This window comes from Grammomys surdaster, unplaced genomic scaffold (genome assembly GCF_004785775.1).
Source record: "Grammomys surdaster isolate TR1022 unplaced genomic scaffold, NIH_TR_1.0 126531, whole genome shotgun sequence".
Taxonomy (NCBI): Eukaryota; Metazoa; Chordata; class Mammalia; order Rodentia; family Muridae; genus Grammomys; species Grammomys surdaster.
Genome location: NW_021621323.1, coordinates 17354078 through 17378784, shown reverse-complemented (window position 1 = coordinate 17378784; position 24707 = coordinate 17354078). Strand labels below are relative to the sequence as shown.

The 24707-nt window shown below is 39.0% G+C and overlaps 1 protein-coding gene across 1 annotated transcript in view; it reads right to left on the bottom strand.

Annotated features, from left to right (window-relative positions):
- The window catches only part of Myoz2 (myozenin 2), a 26028-nt gene extending 1900 nt beyond the window's left edge, over positions 1-24128 (bottom strand). The window contains exons 1-5 of the mRNA XM_028760507.1: positions 23961-24128; positions 23354-23442; positions 15093-15262; positions 6607-6736; positions 5644-5827 (exon numbers count right to left, since the gene is read on the bottom strand). Coding sequence (XP_028616340.1) covers positions 5644-5827; positions 6607-6736; positions 15093-15262; positions 23354-23429 — 560 coding nt within the window. The 5' untranslated portion in view covers positions 23430-23442; positions 23961-24128. The remainder of the gene's footprint in view (positions 1-5643; positions 5828-6606; positions 6737-15092; positions 15263-23353; positions 23443-23960) is intronic.
- Positions 24129-24707: the final 579 nt, after the last annotated feature.

The following is a 24707-nucleotide window of genomic DNA, read 5'->3' as shown; positions in this document are numbered from 1 at the left end:
AGAGAGAGAGAGAGAGAGAGAGAGAGAGAGAGAGAGAGAGAGAGAGAAGAAAGAGAGAAAGAAAGAGAATTTTAAGATAGGAACAATATCAGAATACCTATGATACAACTCACAGACCATACGAAACTTAACAAGATGGATGACCAAAATGTGAATGCTTCAATTCTACTTAGAAGAAGGAACAAACTAATCATGGGAGGTGGAGGGGGGGCTGAGAGGGAGAGAGGAGGGGGAAGGAAAAGAAGGGAGAGGGGCAGGATCAGGTTTGGGAATAGACTGGAGAGAAGTCCACAGGATCAGGAGAATGAATAGAAAAATGTAGCAGTGGGGGTAGGGATTGGGGGGAACCACTAGAAAGTCCCAGATGCCAGGAAGTTAGAGGCCCCAGGACCCAACTGGGAAAGACATTAGCCGAAATGCCCAATAGAGTGGAGATAGAACCTGAAGAGATCACCTTCATTAGATAGGCACGGCTCCCAGTTGGGGATGGGGCCACCCACGCATCTCAAAATTTTTAACCCAGAATCGTTCCTGTCTAAAGGAAATACTGGAACAAAAAAATGAAGGAGAGACTGAAGGAAAGGCCATCCAGAGACCGCCCCATCTTGGGAGCCATCCCAAATTCCAAATTCTGACACTATTGCTGATGCCAAGAAGTGCTTGCTGACAGGAGCCTGGTATAGCTGTCTCCTGAGAGGCTCTGCCAGCACCTAAGACAGATGCAGATGCTCATGGCCAATCATCATCTGAGCATGAGGACCCCAATGGAGGAGTTAGGGGGAGGACTGAAGGAGCTGAAGGGGATTGCAACATCATAGGAAGAACAACTATATCAACCAACCAGACCCCTCAGAGCTCCCAGGAACTAAACCACCAACCAAAGAGTATACCTGGATGGGTCTATAGCTGTAGCTGCATATGTAGCAGAGGATGGCCTTATCCGGCATGGGGGGGGGAGGCCCTTGGTCCTGCGGAGGCTTGTTCCTCCAGCTTGAGGGGATGATAGAGGGATGAGGCAGGAGTGGGTTAGTGGGTAGGGGAGCACCCTCTTAGAGGCAAAGGGGAGGGAAGATGGGATAGGGGTTTTTCAGAGGGGAGACTGGGAAGGGGGACAATATTTGAAATGTAAATAAATAAAATAACCAATTAATAAAAATAAATAAATAAAATAAAAGGTTTTTTTTGTTTGTTTTTTGGGTTTTGTTTTGTTTTTTTAAGCTAGGAAGAATAGAACCACTGATCCAAGCATGGCTATTTTACATGGGTCCCTGCACAAACATCCATTCCTGGGATTTTAAGGATGGCTACATCATTAGATTAAGGAGGCTAGAGTTGAACATCTCTGAAGTAAGCCGAATTTGCTCAAGTGATTTTACATTTATTCCAGAAATAAGACCTGACAGTGTTTTCTGAATCTCAGAGGGAGAGCTTCTCAGCCCCCACTCCCCGCCCCTGGGCCACTGCTTTAGCGTTCAGTGTACTGTTTTCCTTCTTTTTAACCACTTGCATTTCATTTTCCTGCAGTACTGTGAGCACTCTTCTTCCCTTCGGTTCTACAGTCCAACTCTTAGCTCACACCGCAGGGCCAGTGAAGGCTGCTGTTGGGAAAAGGAAGTTTTCTTTTCTTTGGCAAGTCTGAAACTACATCCTGTTGATTTGGGCTCTCACCCTCTCCACAGGACTGAAGGAGCACACATTAGCATCCAGAGTGGGAGACATCCTGTAAGGCATTTTTGGTCCATGGGAATACTTTCAAACTTTAGTCCAAGCTGGTAGAGCAAAAATTCTGGGTGTGTGTGTTTTGGGGGGGGGGATGGGGAAAAGGGATAACATCTGAAATGTAAATAGCATATCCAAGAAAAAAAGAAAAAAGAAAGGGAAAAAAATTTCCAGTGGAAAGACTTGAAATATTGTTTTAAAAAATATAATTATGTATCTGTAATTTCCATAATACTAATTTTTCATAAATAGGTCTGAGTTTTCATATTATGTCACCTATATAGTGAATAATAAGCCTTTATCTTTCAGATTCACAGATTGATACTTGCTTGTTTATTTTAATAAGATTAGGTTGTAAAAATGTATGAATAGCACTGGATACATAATATACTCATAATACTTGTTAATTTCTCTACAAGGTAAAATGCTTCCATAGAAATAAAAAATAAACCATTTTACCAAATAGCAAATTAATGTTTAAAGGCACTTTAATCGTAGGATCTGTTCTACAGATGAGAACATTAAGTTAAATGTTGCATATAAGGTCACACAGCAATTTGAAACAAAACCAGGAAATTCCTTGCTCTCAGTTTATTGCCCATGTGTTGTATGGATTCAAAAGTAGCATGGAGTTCGAATACATACAAAAGGAATAAAGAACCAAAAGTTGCATTCAGATCTTGTTCATTTTGAGATTGTAATTATCCTTGGGAGTCCATATTGTTTTAATCATTCTCACCACTGAGAGTTATCAGCCTACATCTTGCCCTTTGATAATATCTAAAGATTATGCCGAAGAGCATGGGGGCAATAAACTGTAGTAGTTCACTTCTTGCAAGGACTTGAGACATGTGAAAATCGACCTCTCCCTCTCTTCCCCTCTCTCCTCTGTGTGTCTTTGTCATTTGTTTTACAAAAATGAAAAGGTTATATCAGAATAAAGTCTCAACGTAGTAACACGTTGAATAATTTAGTAAATATAAGAGTGAAACAATATTAACCACATTTTACTTTTGAAATATGTATGCATAATAGTTGAGTAACTAAATTCTTGGTCAAATTATGTTCTCAAAATAAAATTGTTTTGAAGAAATAAAATTGTGTTGACCTACAATGGGGAAAGAGCCCATTTTATACTGGGAAATTATCTGAACTTTTCTTTTAAATGACTGGATTATATCCTGACTAATACAATGAAGGGCCTTTGTCATGTTGAACTTATACATGTTGAGATGATTACTGGGGTTACTTTGTCCATGTGAGAACTTTTAAATGAAAAATTTTTTAAAATTAAAATAAAACATACACAAAGAAACACACCAGAACCAGAAATTGCAGGACATGAATATTATTAGTATTATTTGCTTTCTAGTTGTTTGTTCTGGGTGTATTTTATGCTGACTTTGTAGTTTGTACTCCTGACACATTTACTTAACTGATTCTGGTGATTTGTCCCTAGCTCCTCTTAAATGTGTATGAGCACAATATGGCTTATGTGAATAATAGGAACTTTGTTTATCATTCTTGTCTGATTGTCTAATAGGGGTCAACAAATGTCTGTGTCTGAAAATGTGTATGTAACTTTAAATATAACTTTGACCTTGAAAGAGTACTTTCAGTGGAGGTAGAATCATCGATTGGAAGTTACATCACGATGTTAGGCGCTCTTTTGTGATTTCCATCGTTTCAGTTAGGAAATCAACTTGCTTTTACTTCTTTGAAGAGAAACGTTAATCCCAGGACTTCAAACCTCTTTCCTGTCTTGCTCACTCTTCTTGACTTGTGCAGTGTTTTTGAAGCTTCTGTCTCAAATGTGGAAAGGTCTTGGCCGTTAGTCCTTCCATGTTGCTTCTGTCTAACTCCTCCCCGGCTCCTGCTCTCACAGACTGGCATGGTTGTGCATGCGACCTCTGCTTTCTGTGCTCTCTGGTTTCTTTTTCCTCTGTGTTTCAGCTGGAACATCGTCCTATGTCATATCACAGTTCTCTCTTCAGCCGTGTATAATGTCACTAAGTTCATTTGTTAAACTGAAAGCTTCTCTATTTCTCAATACAATACATATACAGGAAAACATTAAATTTCCATAACATACAACAAGCCATCATGAAAAACCTGTACACATTAGGAACTACTGGGAGCATTACACGTGTTCCTGCTGAATCTTAAACCCTCTTGCCCCTGGAAAGAACCAGTATTTTGAGTTTTATTGTAATATAAACACAAAGTAAAATTTAAAGTAAAGGTCATTGTACTAAATCAGTCTAAAATACTATATGATTTTACTTACAAGAAATATATAGAGTAGTGAAAATCATAAAGATGGAAAGTAGATTGACTAGGGAAGAGGAACAGAAGAATCATTGTTCAGAATGGATGCAGGAGTATTGGTCTTACAAGAAAATGTCTCTTGGAGACAGTGGTGATGGTTATAAGCACTGTGAGTGTAGTGAACACTGCTGGCCAGTACCTTAACATGGTTAAAAGTAAGGGGTTGGAAAAAAGGCTTCGAAGTTAAGAGGATGCTATGCTCTTGTAGGTGACTAGGTTTCCACCATTTGCAAGGTGGTACAAAACCATTTGTAACTCCAGGTCCAGAGGACCTCATGCTCTCTCCTGACCTCCGAGGACACCATGTACACACATGGTGGATGCATGCGCGTGAGCAAACACACACACACACACACACACACACACACACAGAGGACACACAAATCCAGGCAAAACACTCATCCATATAAAGTAAAAGAAATACATCCTGTTTTTGTTTTTGTTGAAGACAGGGTTTCTCTGTGTAGCCCTCCCTGGCTGTCTTGGCACTCCCAGAAATCCATGTACCACCATGCACGGCCCAAGAAATATATCTTTTAAAAAAATGGCTAAAGTTGTCAAATTTATACTATGCGTTTTATCATAATTAAAAATTGACAGAAATTTAATTATGGTAGGGATGATTTGAATCTAAAATTGTGCCATGTGGGAGGACTGACTTCCATGGTGGCAGCTTTGTGACTGAGAGGAGATGGCGTTTGCTCAGCTTAACACTGCTAACAGAAGCCACATTGAGGTTGTTGAAGGCTGGTCTGCTGTTTGCTTTTACTCCAAAGAAACATGCAATTTCTAGCTGGAAGCCTGGAGTGGACACCAGGGCTTCTACAAGGAAAATCCCAATCTGTTCCCGCTCTCCCCAATCTCCAAACTGGTCAGTTTTGGTTATCCACCTTTTATGTTTGTATCTTACCAGTGAACACCTCCCCCAGGAAAGTGGCATCAAAAAAAAAAAACAATGGGTTTAGGTTTTAATGGTTTTCTTTCTTTCTTTCTTTCTTTCTTTCTTTCTTTCTTTCTTTCTTTCTTTCTTTCTTTCTTCCTTTCTTTCTTTGACTTTGGTCTTCAAGATAATTGACTATCTTCATAGCTTTTCAATCACTTAAAAAAAAATGACTATTGTGTCAGCAAGATGGCTCTTCTGGTAAAGACCCTTTCCATCATGCCTGATGACCTGAGTTCGAACCTTAGGTCTTACTTGGTAGAAGCTGAGAACAGACCCCCGCAGGTCCTCCTCAGACCTCTGCACGTGCACCGCAGCACGTGAGCTGCCCTCCCACCATACACACACACACACACACACACACACACACACACACACACAAAATGGAGAAATAGAAGTATGTAGATAAATGGTAACATTTTAAAAATGCAGTATTTTTATGAAGGTTTTCTCTTGTACAGACCCTAGTGAATTGACTAGTTAAAACTTTTAGTAATAGTACATGTGTCCACTCAAATTTAGCAGATGCTTAGGTTTCTACTTAAATTCTTTTCTCAGAATCGAAGATGGTTTTCTCAGACAATTCGATTCCCGTTACGGTAGTGGGAAAGTCGTGTTTCACATCTCCACTGAGTCACCCTGGATAACTGAGTTACCTGTTAAAGCTCCTGTAATCGGGCAGTTCTGCCTTTCCTTCAGGCTTGAAAAGTTTCGGGTACAAAGCCTCCAGGAGCTCCGGATCGCTGCCAATGGCCTGCTCCCAGGGAGACTGGTAGTACTTAGGAACGGCCGTCGTGTTAAATCTTTCAGGAGGAATTTCCTTCAGTGGTCCAGAATATCCTTTGGAAACAGGGCAAAGGGAATGAACAGAGTGCCCTTCGGGTACTAAATGCCAACTCACATCTTCCTGCAGTTAGTGTTTCTTGCTGGGGTAAGTTTGTGAGGAACCCTTTCTATGAGTCACCAGAAAGGAACAAACTCGAGTGAAGATATTTAAAAACCTTTTAAAATTAAGGAATGTAAAAAAGAAGACACATTATTATTGTTATTATTAATAATAAGTTTTTAAATTATTTTAATGATTTGCTTTTCCAAATCATGTTATTTTTCCTTTGACTATAATTTACATTTATTTAAGTAAAACTCTTATTTTTTAAAAAATGATTTACTTATTTATTTTATGTCTATGAGTACACCATTGCTCTCTTCAGACACACCAGAAGAGGGCATCAGACCCTATTGCAGATGGTTGTGAGCCACCATGTGGTTGCTGGGAATTGAACTCAGGACCTCTGGAAGAGCAGTCGGTGCTCTTAAACACTGAGCCATCTCTCCAGCCCAAAACTCTTATTTTTAAATGTGCTCTTTTGTTATTTTACGTTAGAGTCAAAAATAATTATTTTTAAAAGGATGAATAAATAAAAACTGCTAAAAGGAATAGCATGGACCATCTGAAACAATATATAACCATTGTAAATATTTTAAATGATTATTTTAAACTTAAATGTTACATTTATTCTAAACTGATGAACAAAATATCATTTAATGAAACCTCAAAAGAATAATATTTTTTTAAATACATAGAAATGTTACTGTTGCATTTGAAGGTGGTTAGTTACCTGGTGCAATGTTCTCTGGATTTGGGGGGCTTCGTGGATCTGGGGTGTTGGGGGGCGTTGAGGGGCCTTGCTGTGAGCCACCTTCCAGGTTGGTTCCATCAATTCTCCCATTCTGCATGGCAATATTGTGCTGTGTTTTTTAAAAGTAAATTTAAACTATTAGGCACAGTAAGAGCAATGTAAGCCCCCATTTGTATATAGAGAAAGTTAACGTAATGCTGCCATATTGTCACTCAGGACCTCAGTAATTTACATGGTACTGAAGTTGAGCAGTTCAATGAGAACTTTCGTGTATGTCAGTCTATAGTCCCCTGAACAACAACAAAACAAAATTAATCGAGTAATGCTGTGTGCAAGGCACTGTAGAGCTTCCCCTCAATTTATTTGATTTCTATCCATAACCTCACCATGAGAAATATGCTTAATTTAAAAATATTTACCAATATAATAAATGAAAGCATATTGACCAAGCATTTGACCTAGAGATTCTTTAAAAAATAATGTCTTTTGTTAATTTTTTTTGAGAATTTTATACAGTGTGTTTTGCTTGTATTTCTCTCTCTCCCCTAACTCCTCCAAGATCCTTTCCAACTTCATTAGACTTTATGCCCTACCCCTTCCCCCACTCAGTCCAACGTGTAATAGCCAACTACTCCTGGGTGTGGGGCCTGCCCTGGAGTGTGGCTGACCAGGTGTCACACTATTAAAGAAAACTGACTGCAGCAATCAAATACCAAGAACTCAAGCTAGGGTTGCGACCTCATGCCCACCTCCCCCCCCTTCTATGCTGAGGTTTTGTTTGGCTTGAGCTTTCTCAGGTTTGTGTATACGCTATCAAAATTGCTGTGAGTTTATATGTGCAGCTGCCTTGCTGTGTCTGACAAACACTGTTCCCTTAAAGCTATCCGCTATCTCTGGCTGTAAGACTGTTTCCACCAGCTTGTCAACAACGTTCCTGAGCCTTGATAAGAGGGTTGTGATGTAAATGTCCCAGGTAGGGCTGATCTGAAGTCTTTTATCTCTCTGCTGTTGGAGTCTCTTTGGCGGTTGCTATCTACAGCAAGAAGAAGCTTCTCCCATGAGGCCTGAAGACTGTACTGATGGCTAGAGCAACAAGTCACAAGGAATCATTTTAATGCTATGTCTTTTAGCAGACTAGAGTAGTTAAAATATCCATGACCTTTGTAGCCACAGGTTCTTAGGCTCTATTGACAGTATCATATATAGGTTCCGTCTCTTGAAGCAAGTCTTATTAAATCCAATGAAAAAGTGGTTGATTACTCTCAAAACATTTCTGCCTCTGTTGCATCGCATCCGTGGGCATGTCTTGCTAGGCCAGTCACTAATATGATTTGCAAGGGTCTCATCTGGCTGTGACTTATGTTGACTTTTCTCCTCAGTTAGTTTGCATAAGCACCTTTCAGCATTATGAAAGGCAGGCAGTAGGGACGAAGCTTCCAGTTGTCTAACCAGCTAGATTCCTCCATGTTCTATATGACTCAAGCATATGGTATCTTCAGCCATAAGATCTTACTGTGTAGTTCTAGAAGGTAGCTAATACCCTGTAATGTTTTAAAGAAGGTTGCATGATCCTCTTTGGATGATAGTTTATTATATTAGTATTGTATTTTATACTTAAGTTCCAGATTCATTAGAATACAGAAAGCTTTCCAATTCTATAGCATCTGAACAGCTGCAATACACACCATACCTATAGACAGAAAAGCTACATGTATTTAGCTACATAGACTTAAGGAATGTGATTTTTTTTTAAGAAAAAAATTCTGAAAAGAAATACTTCTTTAAGTTTTAAGTGAATTTGTTGTAGTCTTATAATTTAGGATTGCCTCTATGGCAACAGAATAACACCTTTAAAACTTCCAGTTTGTTTCCATTTTCCAAGCTATTGTGAATAGATCAGAAGTGAACATAGCTAAGAAAGTATTCGTTGAGTCAGTCCTTCTGGCATATGACAAGGAGTGGTACAGCTGGGTCTTCTGGTAGTTCTTTCTTGATAATGATGTTCATTGTGGCTGCACCAATTTTCAACCTGACTAACTGTGAGTGAGTGTTCCCTTGTAGAGAGAATATCCTGTGTATTGTATGGTCATCCGTTAACTAAAACGCCTATAGCCTATGGCCTAGGCAGAAAATAGAGGTGGGGCATCCAGGAGGGGAAAGAATTCTGGAGAGAGAAGGTGGGAGAGTCACCAAAAAGATGTGACAAGACAGACTCATGGTACCTGAGCACAGGTAACCAGCCCCGTGGCAGAATGTAGGCTGGAAAAAATGGACTGTTTTAAGTTGTATCTAGTCGAAGAAGAGCCTAGCTATATGGCCAAGGCATTTGTCAATACATTTTGAGTCTGCGTCTTATTTCTGGGAGCGTGGGGCTGAGAGGAAGAACCAGGGCTTAATTTCTACATGCCCTCTCCCACATTCTCATCAGCATGTGCTATCAGTGGTTTTCTTGATCTTAGCCATTCTGACTGAGTTAAAATGAAATCTCAAAGTATTTTTAATGCACATCTCCCCAATTTCTAAGAATGTTGAACACTTTTACAGCTATATCTTAGCTATTTTGATTTGTTCTTCTGAGAACTCTCTGTTCAGAACCATAATCCCCCCCCTTTCTTTTTTAACCAGGTCATTTGTTTTCTTGACTCTGTTTTGAGTTCTTTGTATATTTTGTGTCTTAATCTGATTTCAGATGTATAGCTGGCAAAGATTCCCACTCTGCAGGTTTCCTCCCCACTCAGTTGTGTACACACACACACTGAAATATTATTTGGTTATAAAGAAAAATGAAATCATGAGTTTTGAAGGTAACTAATGGAATTCCAAAATATTATACTGAACGAGGCTACCCTTAGGCGGTACCACACACTTTGGACAAGACTTAGAGGTTAGAGTTCGGTCTGACCTGGATGTCTTCCTGAGGACTAGCTCTCAAAGCTTTAGAAAGCCCTTGGGCTACAAGCAGCACTGTTTGTCCCTTCCACACTTGGCCATCACATGTACACATTTGCTTTGAATTTAACTGAATGTTTGTTTTTACAAAGCCTTATATAATGTAATTATTCTATGAGTATTTGCTGACTATTTAGTGAATAAATCATCAAATCCAGCTAATTTCTTTTGGCCATAACCTTCTTAAACCTTGTCTTTCTTTACCACTTTAGTCTTCAATGTAGTTATATCTTCCTTGCTTATTTCTCTTTCAAAACTTATTTTATTTTTAATTACATGCATGTGTAGCTGTATATGGGTATGTACATGTGAGTGGTGGTTGTCTAAAGAGGACAGAAGAAGAATTTGAATCCTCTGGACCTGGAGTTACAGGCAGTTGTGGGCTGCTATGTGGATGCTGGGGACTAAACATAGGTCACCTGCAAGAGCAGCAAGTGCTCTTGACTGCTGAGTCAACAACCTTCCTCATTTTTGGCATATAGACATCTACCTTCTGTTCCTTTCCCATCATGCACTTCTCTTGTGGTCAGTTGGAACACTAATGTGCTTATGTCTGACATGACTCCAACCTTTAGAAATTCTTCCTTATCTCATGTTGGATACTGTTCAAACTCATGTCCAGCTATTAAGATCTTGAGCTTGCCTCTTACCTTTTCAGCACATTTCTAAGATCTGATCTCACATATTCCTGGCTCTTTACTGCTCATTATTTGATGATTGCTGCTTCATCTACTTGCAGTGAGCTCCCTCTGTTTACTATCCAGCCAAATCCTAAACTCTCCATGTCTGCCTTCAATTTCCTTCTTCTTTCTAATGTCTCATAGCAGAAATGCCACCACACCCGCATCGTCTCAACACTCCAACTACATCTGCACCGTTCTTTTATGATCTCTCTTATTTGTTCTTGTCAAACAGATTTTTGTTACTTCATTCATAGCATTGTGAGTTCCCCAAGGTTAATAGTCTTTTTGACTTTAGTTAGGCAATTTTTTTTTCTGTAGTTATACATAAAGACTATTTTAGCCAGGTGTAGTGGTGCACATCTTGAATGCCAGCACTTGAGAGGCAGACACAGGTGGACCTCTGTGAGTTCGAGGCTAGCCTGGTCTACACAGTGAGTTCCAGGCCAGCCAGGACTACACAATGAAACTGTTTCAAAAAAAGTCTTAAAGGACATTTTTAATAATTACTAAGTATAAAGCATTTTACACATATATATAATTTAATGTTTTTTACATTTTGAATTTATTATCCACTTCAAGTATTTTACTGAATTTCCTATATTAGTATTTTACCAACTTCAATTATAAATTAAAGGGCTGTTGAGATAAATGTGGAAGGGTCAAAGCATAATGGATAAAGAATCATTGTTTGTTATGTTTCTAGAAGATGTCTACAACATGAATTTCACCTATGGGAACAGGTAATCCTACCCACATTCATTTTAGGAAGCATGACATCTCCTGAGGCTTAGAGTGAACAGGAACATCAAGTCTTGGTTAGTCATTAGCAGGAAGGCCCCAAGACTTGTATTATCATTGTTTAGTGCACAAACAAAGCCCTGTGATGTTCCGGTGATGACTGGTTGGGGCATAAGCCTTAAATTATAGTGTTCACCATCTGTGTTTCCTGTCAGAAAGGTTGCAAAGACAAGCGAAAATGTGGTTTTTCATTTAGTGAGGTTAACCATAAAGAAAATGAAACCAGGGTCTTCTAGGCTCAAAACATACAAGTTAAAAACAAACATGCAATTGCATGATTTCTATGGAAATAACAATAAAAAATATTTGTTGTAAACTTTATACCAAATATAAAGAAAGACATTGTTTTTTAAACAGAACATAATAAATATGTATTAAGATTTCCAATATACATTGTTTTTTAGTCTTATTTAAGAATTATTTTCATTAAAAAATCAGATGTTTTTATTTTGATACAATGACAAATGTATTTTGGAGAAAAATGGAATGTGGCATTCTAATCGTGACAAACTGAACTGTTTTGTAAGGAAACTAAATGTCTTGGTACGTTTGCAAATGTGTGCTTTCTTTTAGTCTTTTAGTTTTTAAATTATTTCTTTTATTTCTTGAGATTATACTATAATCACGTTGTTTCCTCCTTCTCTCTCCTCCCTTCAAGCCCTCCCATAGATCCCTATTGCCCTCTTCAAACTCATGGCTTCTTTTTTTATTAACTGTTGTTACATACATCATATATGCATACTCACATGTTTATACATATTCTTCAATACCTAAATACAACCTGCTGTATAATGTCACTTGTATATATGTTATCAGGGCTGACCATTTGATATGAGGTAGACAGTTGGTGTGCGTTTCCCTGGGAGAGTTGCCATTTATAGTACACTCCCCCTAGATGATTTAGAGACTGCAAACAGCCCTATATCCATTAACAGTAATTTGTAGAAGAGGATTATAATTATCATTAATTCCTCTTAGATTTTTATTTTATCTTGAATGTTTACCAATTTTTTCTTTTTCTTCTTTCTTTCTTTCTTTCTTTCTTTCTTTCTTTCTTTCTTTTTGTTTTGCCTTTTATTTAAGACATAAACAGCTTTATCAATCAGGACTTTAAAACTGGTTCACATAGTAGGCAACCATTCTTTTGAAGAACTCATCCATTTGTTGTTAATATTGTCTATTTCATGCAAAATATACGAGACTTGAATTTGCCAGTGCCCCTTAGAAGTAGATTAAGCTCAAAGCTGTATTTACATTTTTATTTTAGTATATGCCTGTAGTCATAATACACAGGAGAATCAGGAGTTCAAGGCCAACCATGACTGCAGAGCTAGCTGAGGGACAGTCTGGCATGCATAAGACTGTCTCAACACAAAACAGAACAAAAACCCCAACCAACCAAAGAAAATAAACAATGTTACTTAACAGTTGAGACACTGTTTAGATTATTGGGGATTTGACCCATGTTATCATCTATATGAGACACTAAGCAATGTGATAGAATAGGAACCATACAGATAAGTAACTAAGAGTCTGTAGCTCAATGGATGTGGAAAAGTAAAAGTACTCCTAGAAAAACTGATCAATAACTAGGCCAGGCTCATTATGCACTAAGAGGAAACTGTTCGGTCCTACCTTCCTAACAATATGATTGCTTAATTTATAAATTACATTGCCTTTCTTAGTTTCTTTTTTCAACTGTAAAATATGGGGACTGAAATCCTCTCTAAGGTGTCACCTGTTGCACAACCTCTTTGTGACATGATTTTAGTGCTAAAATATGCCTGGGATATGAGGAAGAACAGCATATATGAGCCACACTCTGTAAGGAGTATGACAACCCAGTCATTGCAATTTGGAACATTGTTAACATGACAGGGATTTTTTTTAAAAAAAGAATTCCTATTCCTGTCAATTAATTTTGGGAACTATTTAGTGAATGCCCATTATGTTGTAGGCGTTATGTTGGAAATTCAAAGGCAAATAAATGCATTTTTTTTTTTTTTTGTCTAGAGATGATAAAGGCATGCAACATTAAAAGACCAAGTAATTCCTGCCTTTACCATCTGTATTGGTATATACTGCTCTGAGTTATTTAGCATCATTATATTTGGTTTGACTGTTTGGGATTCTGTCAATCATTTCATGCCCAATTTTCTTATAATAGTAAACAATCTCAAGTCATAGCTTCATATATTTATTATAAGTGAAAACAAATATGTGAGATTATGAGAGAATGTCTTATGTTCATGAGGACAGTTTTAATCCCATATACCAGTGGTTATCAACCTGTGGGTTGTGACCCCTTTGGGGTCAAATGACTCTTTCACAGTGGTCGCCTAAGACTAATACCACATATCAGATATTTACATTATGATTCATAACAGTAGCAAAATTACAGTTATAAAGTAGCAACAAAAATAACTTTATGGTTGGGGGTCACTACAATTTGAGGAACTGTGTTAAAGGGTTGCAGAGCTTGGAAGGTTGAGAACCACTGCCTTCTTTGGAGCCATAGTTACACTGTTAGTGTTTGTAGTGTCTGTGGGAGCCATGCGAGCAGGCATTATTCATTTACTGAGAGGTCTGAACATGCAGGTGGTTTTGCAAGGCTTTCCTTAATCCACCTATTTCAAATTACTTCATAAAATGTCATCTTTGTTGATATTCCTTCGTGAATGTCATTACGTAACAGACCATCCGGTAAATAAGGATTATTTTCAGATCATACTGTACTAGCCACAGATATTTTTTAAGGAGATGGTATTGTGGAAAATAACAGACTAAAATAACATCATATATTTTACCTATGATTTCAGGTAAAAAAAAAATACTTATCCTTCACAAATGAAAATATTGTAATTGAGTGTGATTTTAGATGTCTAACTGAATTTACAATTAAAATTAGATATAAGCCATGGTTGTTGTTTGGTTGACAACATACCAAACATGGTTGACAACAGTTGTTCTGGGGTTTGAGCAAGTCAGGCAAGGACTCAACCAGTATATTCAATCCCCAGCTTTCAAAGATTTTAATTTAAGCCTGGCATGGTGGCACAGGCCTTTAATTCCAGGCCTTGTGTATAAGAAGTAAGCAGATCTCTGTGAGTTCAAGATCAGCTTGGTCTACACAGAGAGTTTCAGGCCAGCCAGGGCTATGTAGAAACATTCTATCTTAATTTTTTTTCATTTAACTGCTAGTAAGTATAACAAAGAAATATACAAGTAATAAAAATAAATTGTTTTTTTCATAATTTACCTTGACTGGTTATTGTCTTTTATTAACTAGCTTCCTTCTCTACAGTTTCTCTCAATGACTGTTTAAATAAATGTGATGGTAACAGATGTAAAAATCTAATTTTTGATAGTTTGAGACAAGGTTTCAGTATGCAGTCTTGGCTGGCTTGAAACTCCCTGCCTTTCCCAGGCTGGCCTTGAACTTGTGAATGATCCTTCTATCTCTGCCTTCAGAGTGCCGAAATTACAGGAATGTACCACCACACCCAGCTATAAAATATAATTGGAAATGTTAAGATTTTGATGCTGTGCATGATGGCTTGGCCATCACCGTATAGAAGAAATACTTTGAATCAAGACTGATGGCGTTTGTCATTCTCAGCATTTGCAAGGCCAGGATCTACCCAGCAAACACAGCTCTTATCCTTGCTTTGCAGGCCTCTGTGTGCTTTGGGAGTGTTTCCACCACAAACATTGAATTAGCTGTAGGTGATAAGACTTGGAAACATTTGGTACTACTTCTCCCTTCTCACTCCCATCCTCCTAGCAGAACAGGCCACCTCCTCAATGCCAAATCTACAGCCCACAATGTCCTATTGTACAGAAAAGCCTTCTCATGTCATACATAATGTTTCTTTTATTTAGGCACCTCAGCTATTCATCATCCTGACTAAAAGGGTCTAATAGAATTAAACTGAGAGAAAATATGCAGATCAACTTGTTTGGGAGCCTGATAACACGTTTAAACTAAGGAATGCTGTCCATTCACATATGTACTCACGGTTGGGTTGTACCTACATTTATTTGTGCTTTAGATTCATACTGGAAATTTTCAAAGGTGTATTTGTCAGATCTTCTTTGACGCATCTTAAACAGTCTGGCACCACGATTACTGAAATGGGACAATTCTTCTATCATGATGTCTCTGGGGATGCTAACTTTTTTGCCCAGGTCCATGCCGTCCACATCTGTAAGACAACATTTACATTCGTGAGAATCCGAAAGAAAGCACTTTCACACCCTTGGCTAAGTTCTATGATTTGTCTCCTGCCCTGTATTACAGTAAGTTATCGACATGTGCTTCAGTCAGCTCTCCTTGGGGGACATCTGAGAATGTCATTTTGGTATTGCATGATCACAAAGGTTGCTTATTTCGTTGAAACTCTGTGTCTTCCTCGCTAACGTGCAGCTGATAATAATAAGAATAATAACTATTGCAAAGAGTTGGTATTAAATGGTATTTAAGTAAGTAAAATATTTCATATGAGCCATTCAGCACACTATCAGGCATATAGAAAGAATTAATAAAAGTTAGCTGTGATAGTCTCAGTACTGTTTTGGCTTTCCAATTACTGACTTCAAACAGAACTGCTTCACATATACATTAATAAGCTTTGCTTTTCTCTTCACATAGGTATGCATCAGATTGAGTTTTACCTATTACTAACTTGCCTCTTACATGCTCTCTCCAACTCCACTATCTAGTGTTGGATAAATATCATTTTTCGGTAGCTAGCACCAAGCAACCTGCATAAAGGGGACAGGAAGAAACTGGAGTGAATATCTTTTCCAACCAGCTCAAAGGCCATTTCTGTGAACCCCTACACTGAAACTGATGTCTAATTACTAATGCTTCCATTGTATCTCTGAAGCACAGGCCCCTCTTACCCCCTCCCCTTGTAAAACATGCTATAAAAAAGCATTTCATGTTAAAAAAAAAAGAAATTAAAAAAATTAATAAAATAATAATAATAAAATAATAATAATAATAATAATTTTTTATTTTCTTTTGGTTTTAATTTTTATGTATCTTGTAATGAGTGTTATTTTTAGCTGAGAGTGTGTGTGCTTGCCCATAGTCTCAGAAGCTAGAAGTGGACGCAGAACAATTGTGAGTTCCTGGCCAGCTTGAGTTACAGAGGAAGTTCCATGTCAACTTGTGTTTCATTCTGACATTCTGTCTCAAAACAAATGACCAAAAAAACTCTAAACAACAGGTCATTATTTTCTATCTCTAATACTAAAGAGCTTTCCTGAAAGCCAAGAGAGATAAAATTCTACTTTCTTCTTTTGTTTGGATTTTACTTTCAAGCTGGTTTGTAGCCCACACCAGCTTACAACCAGCGACACTACTCCTGCACCAGCCCTCTCAGGCTCTGAGCTTGTAGGTGTATTTCACCGTGCCTGGCACCTCCAAATGCTGTTAGAATCAGGAATGTATTTCTGCAGAATGCACAGAATCTCTTTGCGGCTAAAAACTTTTGTTAAGTACGTAAGGAGGAAAGCCAACTGTTAGGCAAACAAATACTTATTTTTACTGAATAAGACAGAAGCGGTAGATGATGTGACAACTTAGCAATGACAGTTAAGCTTTGAGGAGTGTGTACTGGAACACAAGAGACCGTGGTAGAATGACAGCAGAACAGGACAAAGCCAAGGGAGTCATGAGGGGGTTTTGCGCTGGCTTTATGTAGAGGCCTCCAGATGAGGCCTCACAGGTCACCTTTGACCTTTTCAGATAAGGAAACCACTAAATGTCCTTTATTGGTTACCTAGCTACTTTCTATTATTTTCAACCAAGCACATGCTGACTCATGTAGCAATTTTCTCTACACATGTGGTAATAGAAGAACAAAATTTGTGCTACATAGAATCGAAGTCAAGAATGAGGGAAGCTAACCTAGAAAACCCCATAGTGAGGTCCATGATAAATAAGGCATAGGGGAGGTAGTTGGAAAAAGAAAGTTTTTGCCCTTAACTATAGGTTCACTGAGCTCACAAGAAATGATTGTTCCTCTTCAGCAACTCACTACAAGCTGCACAAGGGAAAATGTGCACCCACAGCTACGAAAACTTATCAGTTCTCAGTGGCAAGACATACAAAGAAATTATCCGTGGATACAGTCCAGTGCTGCTTGTGAATTTATGCCACGAGAACGCTGAAACAAGAAACAGAAAAGTTTCACCAAGTCAGCTTATTCGTTACATGCCAGTCTGAATTGTCTCCATCTTAAATTCCCCCCTTTCCCTCTCCACAGTGGTTTTGAGTGACTGAACATCTGGATGTTCAAGCTCAGAAGCATTGCATAAGAAACAAAGTGATGTGCTAGGGCATGTACCGGTTCACAGGCCAGATCAACACATTTTCAGAAAGTCTACAAGCCAGGAGTGACACAGTGAACATACCATTATTAAAGTTAAGTGATTAGACAAGCGTAATGTTACACAACTGCAATCCCAGCACACCGGAAGTAGAGGCAAAGGATCAAGGTTAACTTAAGATCAAGACCAGTTTGAACTACCTAAAAACTGTACACACACACACACACAAGCACATGCACACATTCACCCATGCATATAGCTAAGTGGCAGAGCACCTGCTTAGTCCATGTGAGACCATGTTCCATCCCTAGGAATGAATGGAAAGAACTAGCTGTGCATAGTGACACTCAGCAGACAGAGGCATAAGGATTACAAGTAGAAGGCCAGCCTGAGCTACAACAGTGAGATCACCGTTAAAAACCAAACAGTTGCCGGGCAGTGGTGGCGCATGCCTTTAATCCCAGCACTTGGGAGGCAGAGGCAGGTGGATTTCTGAGTTCGAGAGTTCAAGGCTAGGCTGGTCTACAGAGTGAGCTCCAGGACAGCCAGGGCTACACAGAGAAACCCTGTCTCGAAAAACCAAAAAAACAAAACAAAACAAAACAAAAACCAAACAGTTCTATAAATGTAATAGACAAGTCATAGTAAAAACTGTTCAAACGGTTACATGATCTGTTTGTTATCATCTCTGTGGTCTTGAGGTTATTCTTATCTATTGTAGTTACATGAGGGAAATTTGAAAATACTATGGTGCTTGCGTCTTCATTGCTTTATGAGTGCATACATGGCATTGTGCTATTGCTCGTTTCTCCCCACACTTCATTAGAGCCTCTATGATAGTACTAACCACAGCCTCACATCCATCCACGTGGCAGGAGTACATCAAGATGATGTCCTTTGCATAAGCAGACAACAAAAGACAAGCTGAATCCTCAAGGTTCCCTTTCCCTTCCTTTTAAAGGTAAGTTTACGATGTCACACAAGCAAGTTTCAGAACCGTGTGTAAGCTGAGATCCCAAGGAATGGTCACCCTGGAATGGTCACCCTCATTGCTCAAAACTCTCAGCAGAGAGTGCTGCCTGCTCCTATGCACACGGATTCCAAGTTCAGGTGTCCCCTGTCATTTAGTGTAATGCCAGCACTGGGTCCTGATGGTGTTTTTCATCTCAGGGCCCCGTAAATAATACACACTCTCACCCTCACGACTTAGAAGGTTGTCTTTGAGGCATTAGCTCATCCATTGAAAATAAAATTGCTAGGCATACTTTCCTACAGCTGTCATTTATAGTGATACAGAACTGCAGTCAGATCCTGGAATTTAATCCAATTACAAACAATTATAGTATGACCAAAGATCTAAACTCACTTTCTCATGACTACCAGGCGATGCAATCTTAATAGAATGGCTAAACCACGGGAGGGAGCCAGCTGAAGTATATTTACTTACGGTGGTCTTACTGATTCAAAGAGCTGCTTTTCTGTGCTTGCAAAGGACTCCATCTACAAATGAGAACTCATAAAATCTATATTCTTATATACTGTAAGCCATATATTACCTATAACATAAAGCACTATAGTCCGGCCTGTGATCTTGAGGAATACTTGAAAAATTCCTAATTAATAAATTAATAAAACTTTACTGAAAATGTTTTCTAAATGAAGATGCATTTGAAATCTATATGAGATCATTTGTATTGCTGTTCATATATCATTGTATCAATGTGAAGGCATTTTGTTGCTTTGTTTGGGTTTTTGTTTGTTTTTGAGGCAGGGTCCCACAGTACAGATCTGGCTAGCCTAGAACTTACTAGATAGACACAGCTGGCCTTGAACTCACAGAGATTCACCTGCCTCTGCCTCCCCAGTGCTGGGATTGAAGATGTGCACCACCACCCGTGCCTTATTTAAGTGTTAATAGTACTTACAAAACCTTCCATTAGTGTGTGATTAGCTGGGAAGATCTATAAATATTTAGGAAATTCTATTATCAATGTTCTGAGTTGCACAATAAAATCATCGGGCCCTGCCTGTAGTGTGTGGGACAAGGGCCTGTCACAGTAGAAACACTCTGGAGAAACCTAAGGCGGTGATGAGTGTGAAACAGAGCTCAGTGTAGTTCTCTTAAAGACTTCAGTAAGGTTGAGTGCTTAGAAACTCCAAAGCTCCAATGGGTGACGACACACTATTTTTCAAAAGAGAGCACACTCTATTATTTTCTTGAGATTATAATAGTGCTAGTGTGAAAAGTTAAAGAACTATCAAAAATCCACACACTGAATTGTTCTTCCCATTATTTTGATACTGAGGTTTTGGTTGATGGGAAAAGTAAAAAAAAAAAAAAAATCGATCACAGCACAATACTATCATTCACTGATGGAGAAATGGACACAGCCATTCCAGCCTTCAGGCAGCTCAGTGGATGGAAAATGGAATTTCAGAATTTGGAGCACCAGCAAAACCAAATCTACACAGCCAGGGCCTTCAGATTTCAGAGCACAGAGCTAAACTCATTCCCTGAAACTACAAAAATAACCTTTCTGTTTCTCTTCAGCATGCCAGGGAAAGCTGTCCACCAGTCATAAAGAGAAAGACAATAATCCAAAAAGCATAAGGCAACAAAGCCCTCCTGCAGTGCAGGAGGAAAAGCTACCTAGAGGCAGGCAGCACACGTTGGTCCCCTTGCAGCTCTTACTCTGAGCTACGGGGAACACCCCCGTTTTCAGTTAAGGAACATCTCACTCCCAGTTCATCTTGTGGTTGTTTTAACTCTCAATTCTGTTCCCAACCATATTGTAGAGTGCTTGTCCTTAATCCATTCTGGTGGCTCCAGCTCTTCCTTTGTCACCTATCCTTCGTCTCTTATTCCTATCCCTCTGTGTTTAGTCCTCAAGTGGGAAATGCATTCTTGAGTAAGCAAGGATCACAATTCATGCTGGAAACCTGTACAGATTCAAAGTAAAATGCCCAGGGTATATGGGCCAGGGACTATTATGAGCTGTCTTTACTTGTTCTCACAACTGATTTGTGTATAGACAAAAGCAATATATTCCTTCAGTCTTGCATCATAGCACTTTTTGGATGTTTGCAACTGTGGCTGACATGCTGTTGTATGAAGTACAAAGGTTTTTGTTACAACAGTAACACAATACCACTTCCCCATCTGTTCCCCTAGAACCAGTACAAGGGTAGTGCTTTTCATTGATGAGGCTAATCTGGGCAGACAGCCTGGGTAATAGGAAATATTTTTTTCTTTAACATTCATCTGCTTATTAACTCTCTCTCTGTCTCTGTTGGTATCTCTCTGTCTGTCTCTGTGTCTCTGTCTCTGTCTCTCTCTCTCCGTCTCTCTGTCTGTCTCTCTGTCTCTGTCTCTGTCTGTCTGTCTGTCTCTCTCTCTCTCTCTTTCTCTCTCTCTCTCTCTCTCTGTGTGTGTGTGTGTACTTCTGAGAGTTTGTTCTTGCGTTCCACCATGGATTCCAGGGATTAAAGTCAGGTCCTCAGGCTTGGCCCCTAGAGCCATCTGACAGGCTCTCAATATTTTAATCAGCTCTTTGTTGGGCATGTGATATATTCACTTCTGGTGTATAGTGTGACATCAAATTACTATGGGTCCATAATGAGCAATAACATGTGTGTAGTAAATGGAAACTAGGGTTTTAAAAAAAACCATTCTGTACAGTTAACAATGTCGTCTATATGGATAGAGCTTTTCAGTGATTCTTTCCAGCAGTTTGTCCTTCTGATAACAAGAGTGATCTAGTATGAAGCTTTCCCTCTTTTATTTCCCTACTCATCTCAAAGTCTCCCCAGCTGTGGTCTCAATCCCACAAGAACTGTGGCGAATGTCCACCTCACGAAGGGCACCTGGCTCATTCTGTCGTCCCTCCAGGTTAGATGGTTGCGGAGTATGATAATAACACGTGAGTTATAAGACTCAATGTCATTCTTATGTGTAAGAAGACTACTTAGTCTTAACATAAAGATCGGAACTCTACCATATATCATGTTAAACTATCCCGGTGTTCTTACGGCTACAAGATGTTTTAAATATAAAGACTCATCTCCACCATTAATGTCTCTCTGAAGTCCGTATCTCAGTCCTTCATCCCTAGAAAAGGTGACATTTCCCTGCTGCAGAGCTTTCTATTCCTTGCAGCTCAAATAGTTAAGTTCCATGCAAGACTCCAGCAGAAATAAGAGAAAGAAATTAAATATTTGTCTTGCTTCATAATACACTGTAGTTGTTTTGTCTTGAACGAGTATGATTATCCAGCCTGTCTACAATACTGGGCATCATAAAGTCTGAGGCTCCTCCTACCCGGCCTGGAGCTCATCCAGTGTTGGAGGGGAAGTCTTCACATGGCCAAGACTTCCTGGTGGTGAGATTGTAGTATTCCCCATTGATATATATTTGTATTTCTATATTTTCTAAACATAAAGCTTTCAATGGTTATATTTATAAAAATGAAAGAGATAATTTTACTCTCAAGGGAAATGCAGAGTAGAATCTAACAGTTAATTTAGAATGAGAGTGTATTAATGGATTCAGTTACTTATGATCACGATATAATTATATGGGATCATTTGTGTTCAGGGTGGGATAGCCTAAGGCAATTGTGATGATGATGTAATTGGAAAGTGACTTATCCAAAGCCTGGTTTTACAGTAAACATTTTAGTCTTGAACTTAAGTTATTAACTGATGTTTGCCACATTTTGACTAGGAAAGTCACAGAAATGATTTCAAGTAAATTACCCAAAGTAGGATACACAAAGATACTTACAAATTTAAAAAAAAAAAAGAAGAAGCACGATGTTCGAAACTTTGGATTGATACAGTCTGGTAGCTAGGGCAGACTTACTCTCATTTTATTCTAAATGAATTTGTCATTAAAGTAAAGCCTGAGAAGCAAGCAGAAGCCAGCATGATGATTTGACAGCAAAGAGATCACAGCTGAGCCGCGTACCCTTTCAACACGACTGTGGTATGTGGCCGGTATGTAAGACACTTTGATTGGTAGAACAGCTTGCTTTATGGAAAAGATGATGTGAAATACTACACTCATCCTGGTCTCCAGATGCCCCACAAGGTTTCATGCCTCTAGATGTGAATATTTTCATGGTGCAAGGTTCCATGTGTGGCCAGCAGAACAAAAAGAGAAGGGGACACCTTACAAATTCCACAAACATCTGAAACTGGTCAGATCAGTCCTAAAATGGGTCTGGATATTAAACTAGAAATTTAACAGTCTGCTAATCTTTATTCATGAACAAAATGAATTTCTTTCTTAACAAGTAAAATATAAGGCCTTCCAGCACTATTTACTAGGATTTTAAAATAACAATATTATTTATTATCAGAATAATATCTTGCATCTGTGAAACATTAAAATTAAGTTGTTACAACGTTAAAAAACCTTATTTTTCAGAAGGTATTAATAAAAGTTGATTTTGCATGCAATATAGGTTAGTTAGTCAGTTACTAATTGTGAATACTGCTGTCAGGGTTAAACACTGAATTTCTATGCAATCAATTGTTTTGAAAAAAATTTAAAAGGCTGGTAGAACCTATTTTGAATGTTTTAAGTAATGCAGAGTAAGAGTAATCAAGATAGAACAAGAAAAGATAGGGCTGTATGACTGTCATCTATAGGCGAACAAAACTAATAAGCATCATGGTCACTGATACTGTGAGAGGCAAGCCCAGGGAGTGAACATCAGCTGTCAGCTCGCTTCATTCCTTCTGCAGCAGTTGTTCATCTGAAAATAGCTTTCAAATGAGAACGGACGACTGCAAAAGGATGCATTGCCATAGGCTTTTCTACACCCCCCCCCAGTCTCACGTTTGTTATGGTAGACAGGAAGTATTTAAGGAAGTAAACTATAGAATATTAACATCAGAAGGGACTTATATCCATGCCATGCTACATTAAGATGATGAAGAGCTTTTAGTGATACCATGTCCATGGATTTCCTTTGTGATGGCTGATGCTTGCTGTTTCCTTTGCTTCACCATGGCGCTATGTGATAGCATAGTTTTTTGTCCCCTGTTGAAAGCAAAGGGACATGATTGAAGCACTGTGAAGGATTCGTTACAATCATCCTTTCTGAAAGAGAACATCTCCCTTCGTTAGTAAGAATCTGCTATTGCTTTTTACTGAAAGGCCAACATATACTGCTTGTCTGTCTACAATGCACATATCCATCAGTAGCCCGTGTCCCAGTGCAGAGGGGTCTCCGACTCAGCCTTTCAGTATACTGACCACTATCCTCTGAGGAACAGTGAAAGGGCCAGCCTCCTCACTCTCCCCTCTTTCCTACAAGATTTTCTCATCTGTCAATGCTTCTCTTCTGGCTGTCATCCCACGAGCATCAGGAGACATCACTCCCAGCAAACTCTTAAGAGTGAGGAAGAAGCCAGATTCAGCCAGACTATTTGGTACATGTTAAGTCAGCATCGAGGGCTACCCTTTACAGCAAAGGGTTACCATCGTTTTATGAGTCATATAACTCAACCTCTGGGGCCAACTGACTAATAAAACATTTTAGGAAACAGTCTACTCACCTTGCTGTCAGGCTGCGATTTTCAGCAGGGGTGAATCCCAATTGTGGAGAAAGACACTGAAGGTGGAATATGATGGCACTTGGGCCTAATGAGTTTTATCCTTGAACCTGGAACGGCATGGTCCCTAGATCTGACTCAAACAGGGGACTGAGCCTTTCTGAAGAGACTGGCATCCAGCTGACATCAACTGACTATATATAGCACCAAATACTTTAGCTACTCATATCTTCCTGGCGAAAGGGAGGGACTGGGAGAGATTAGGTTCTCTCTATTGTATTTCTGGCCTCTGAGATAGTTGAATGAAATATTCATTCATTGGGCCTGAAGAATGTTTTTACTGAACACTTTCTGTTGGAAAATTCCACAGCCAAAATGGATTTTTAAAACTCTTTAAAGATGTACTTCCTATTCCATACATTTGTTGAGGGGGGCAAGAGATGTATATTAATTAGAGCAAAATGATGAATTATTCATAATAAAAATGAACAGTAGGGGCCCTGGGGAGATGGCTCAGTGGTTAATAACACTTTTATCTTTCAGGGTACCTGGATTCAAGTTCTAGTCACCCACATGGTTGCTCACAACTGCCTGTAACTCCAGTTCCAGAGGATCAGGCACTATTTTCTGGCCTCTGCTGGTATCTGCAAGGACATGCACACATGTGCACATGTACACACACACACATGGGGGGGGATAGGGGAAGAAGGAAGGGGAGAGGGATGGGAGGGGGAAAGAGATAAGGGGCTA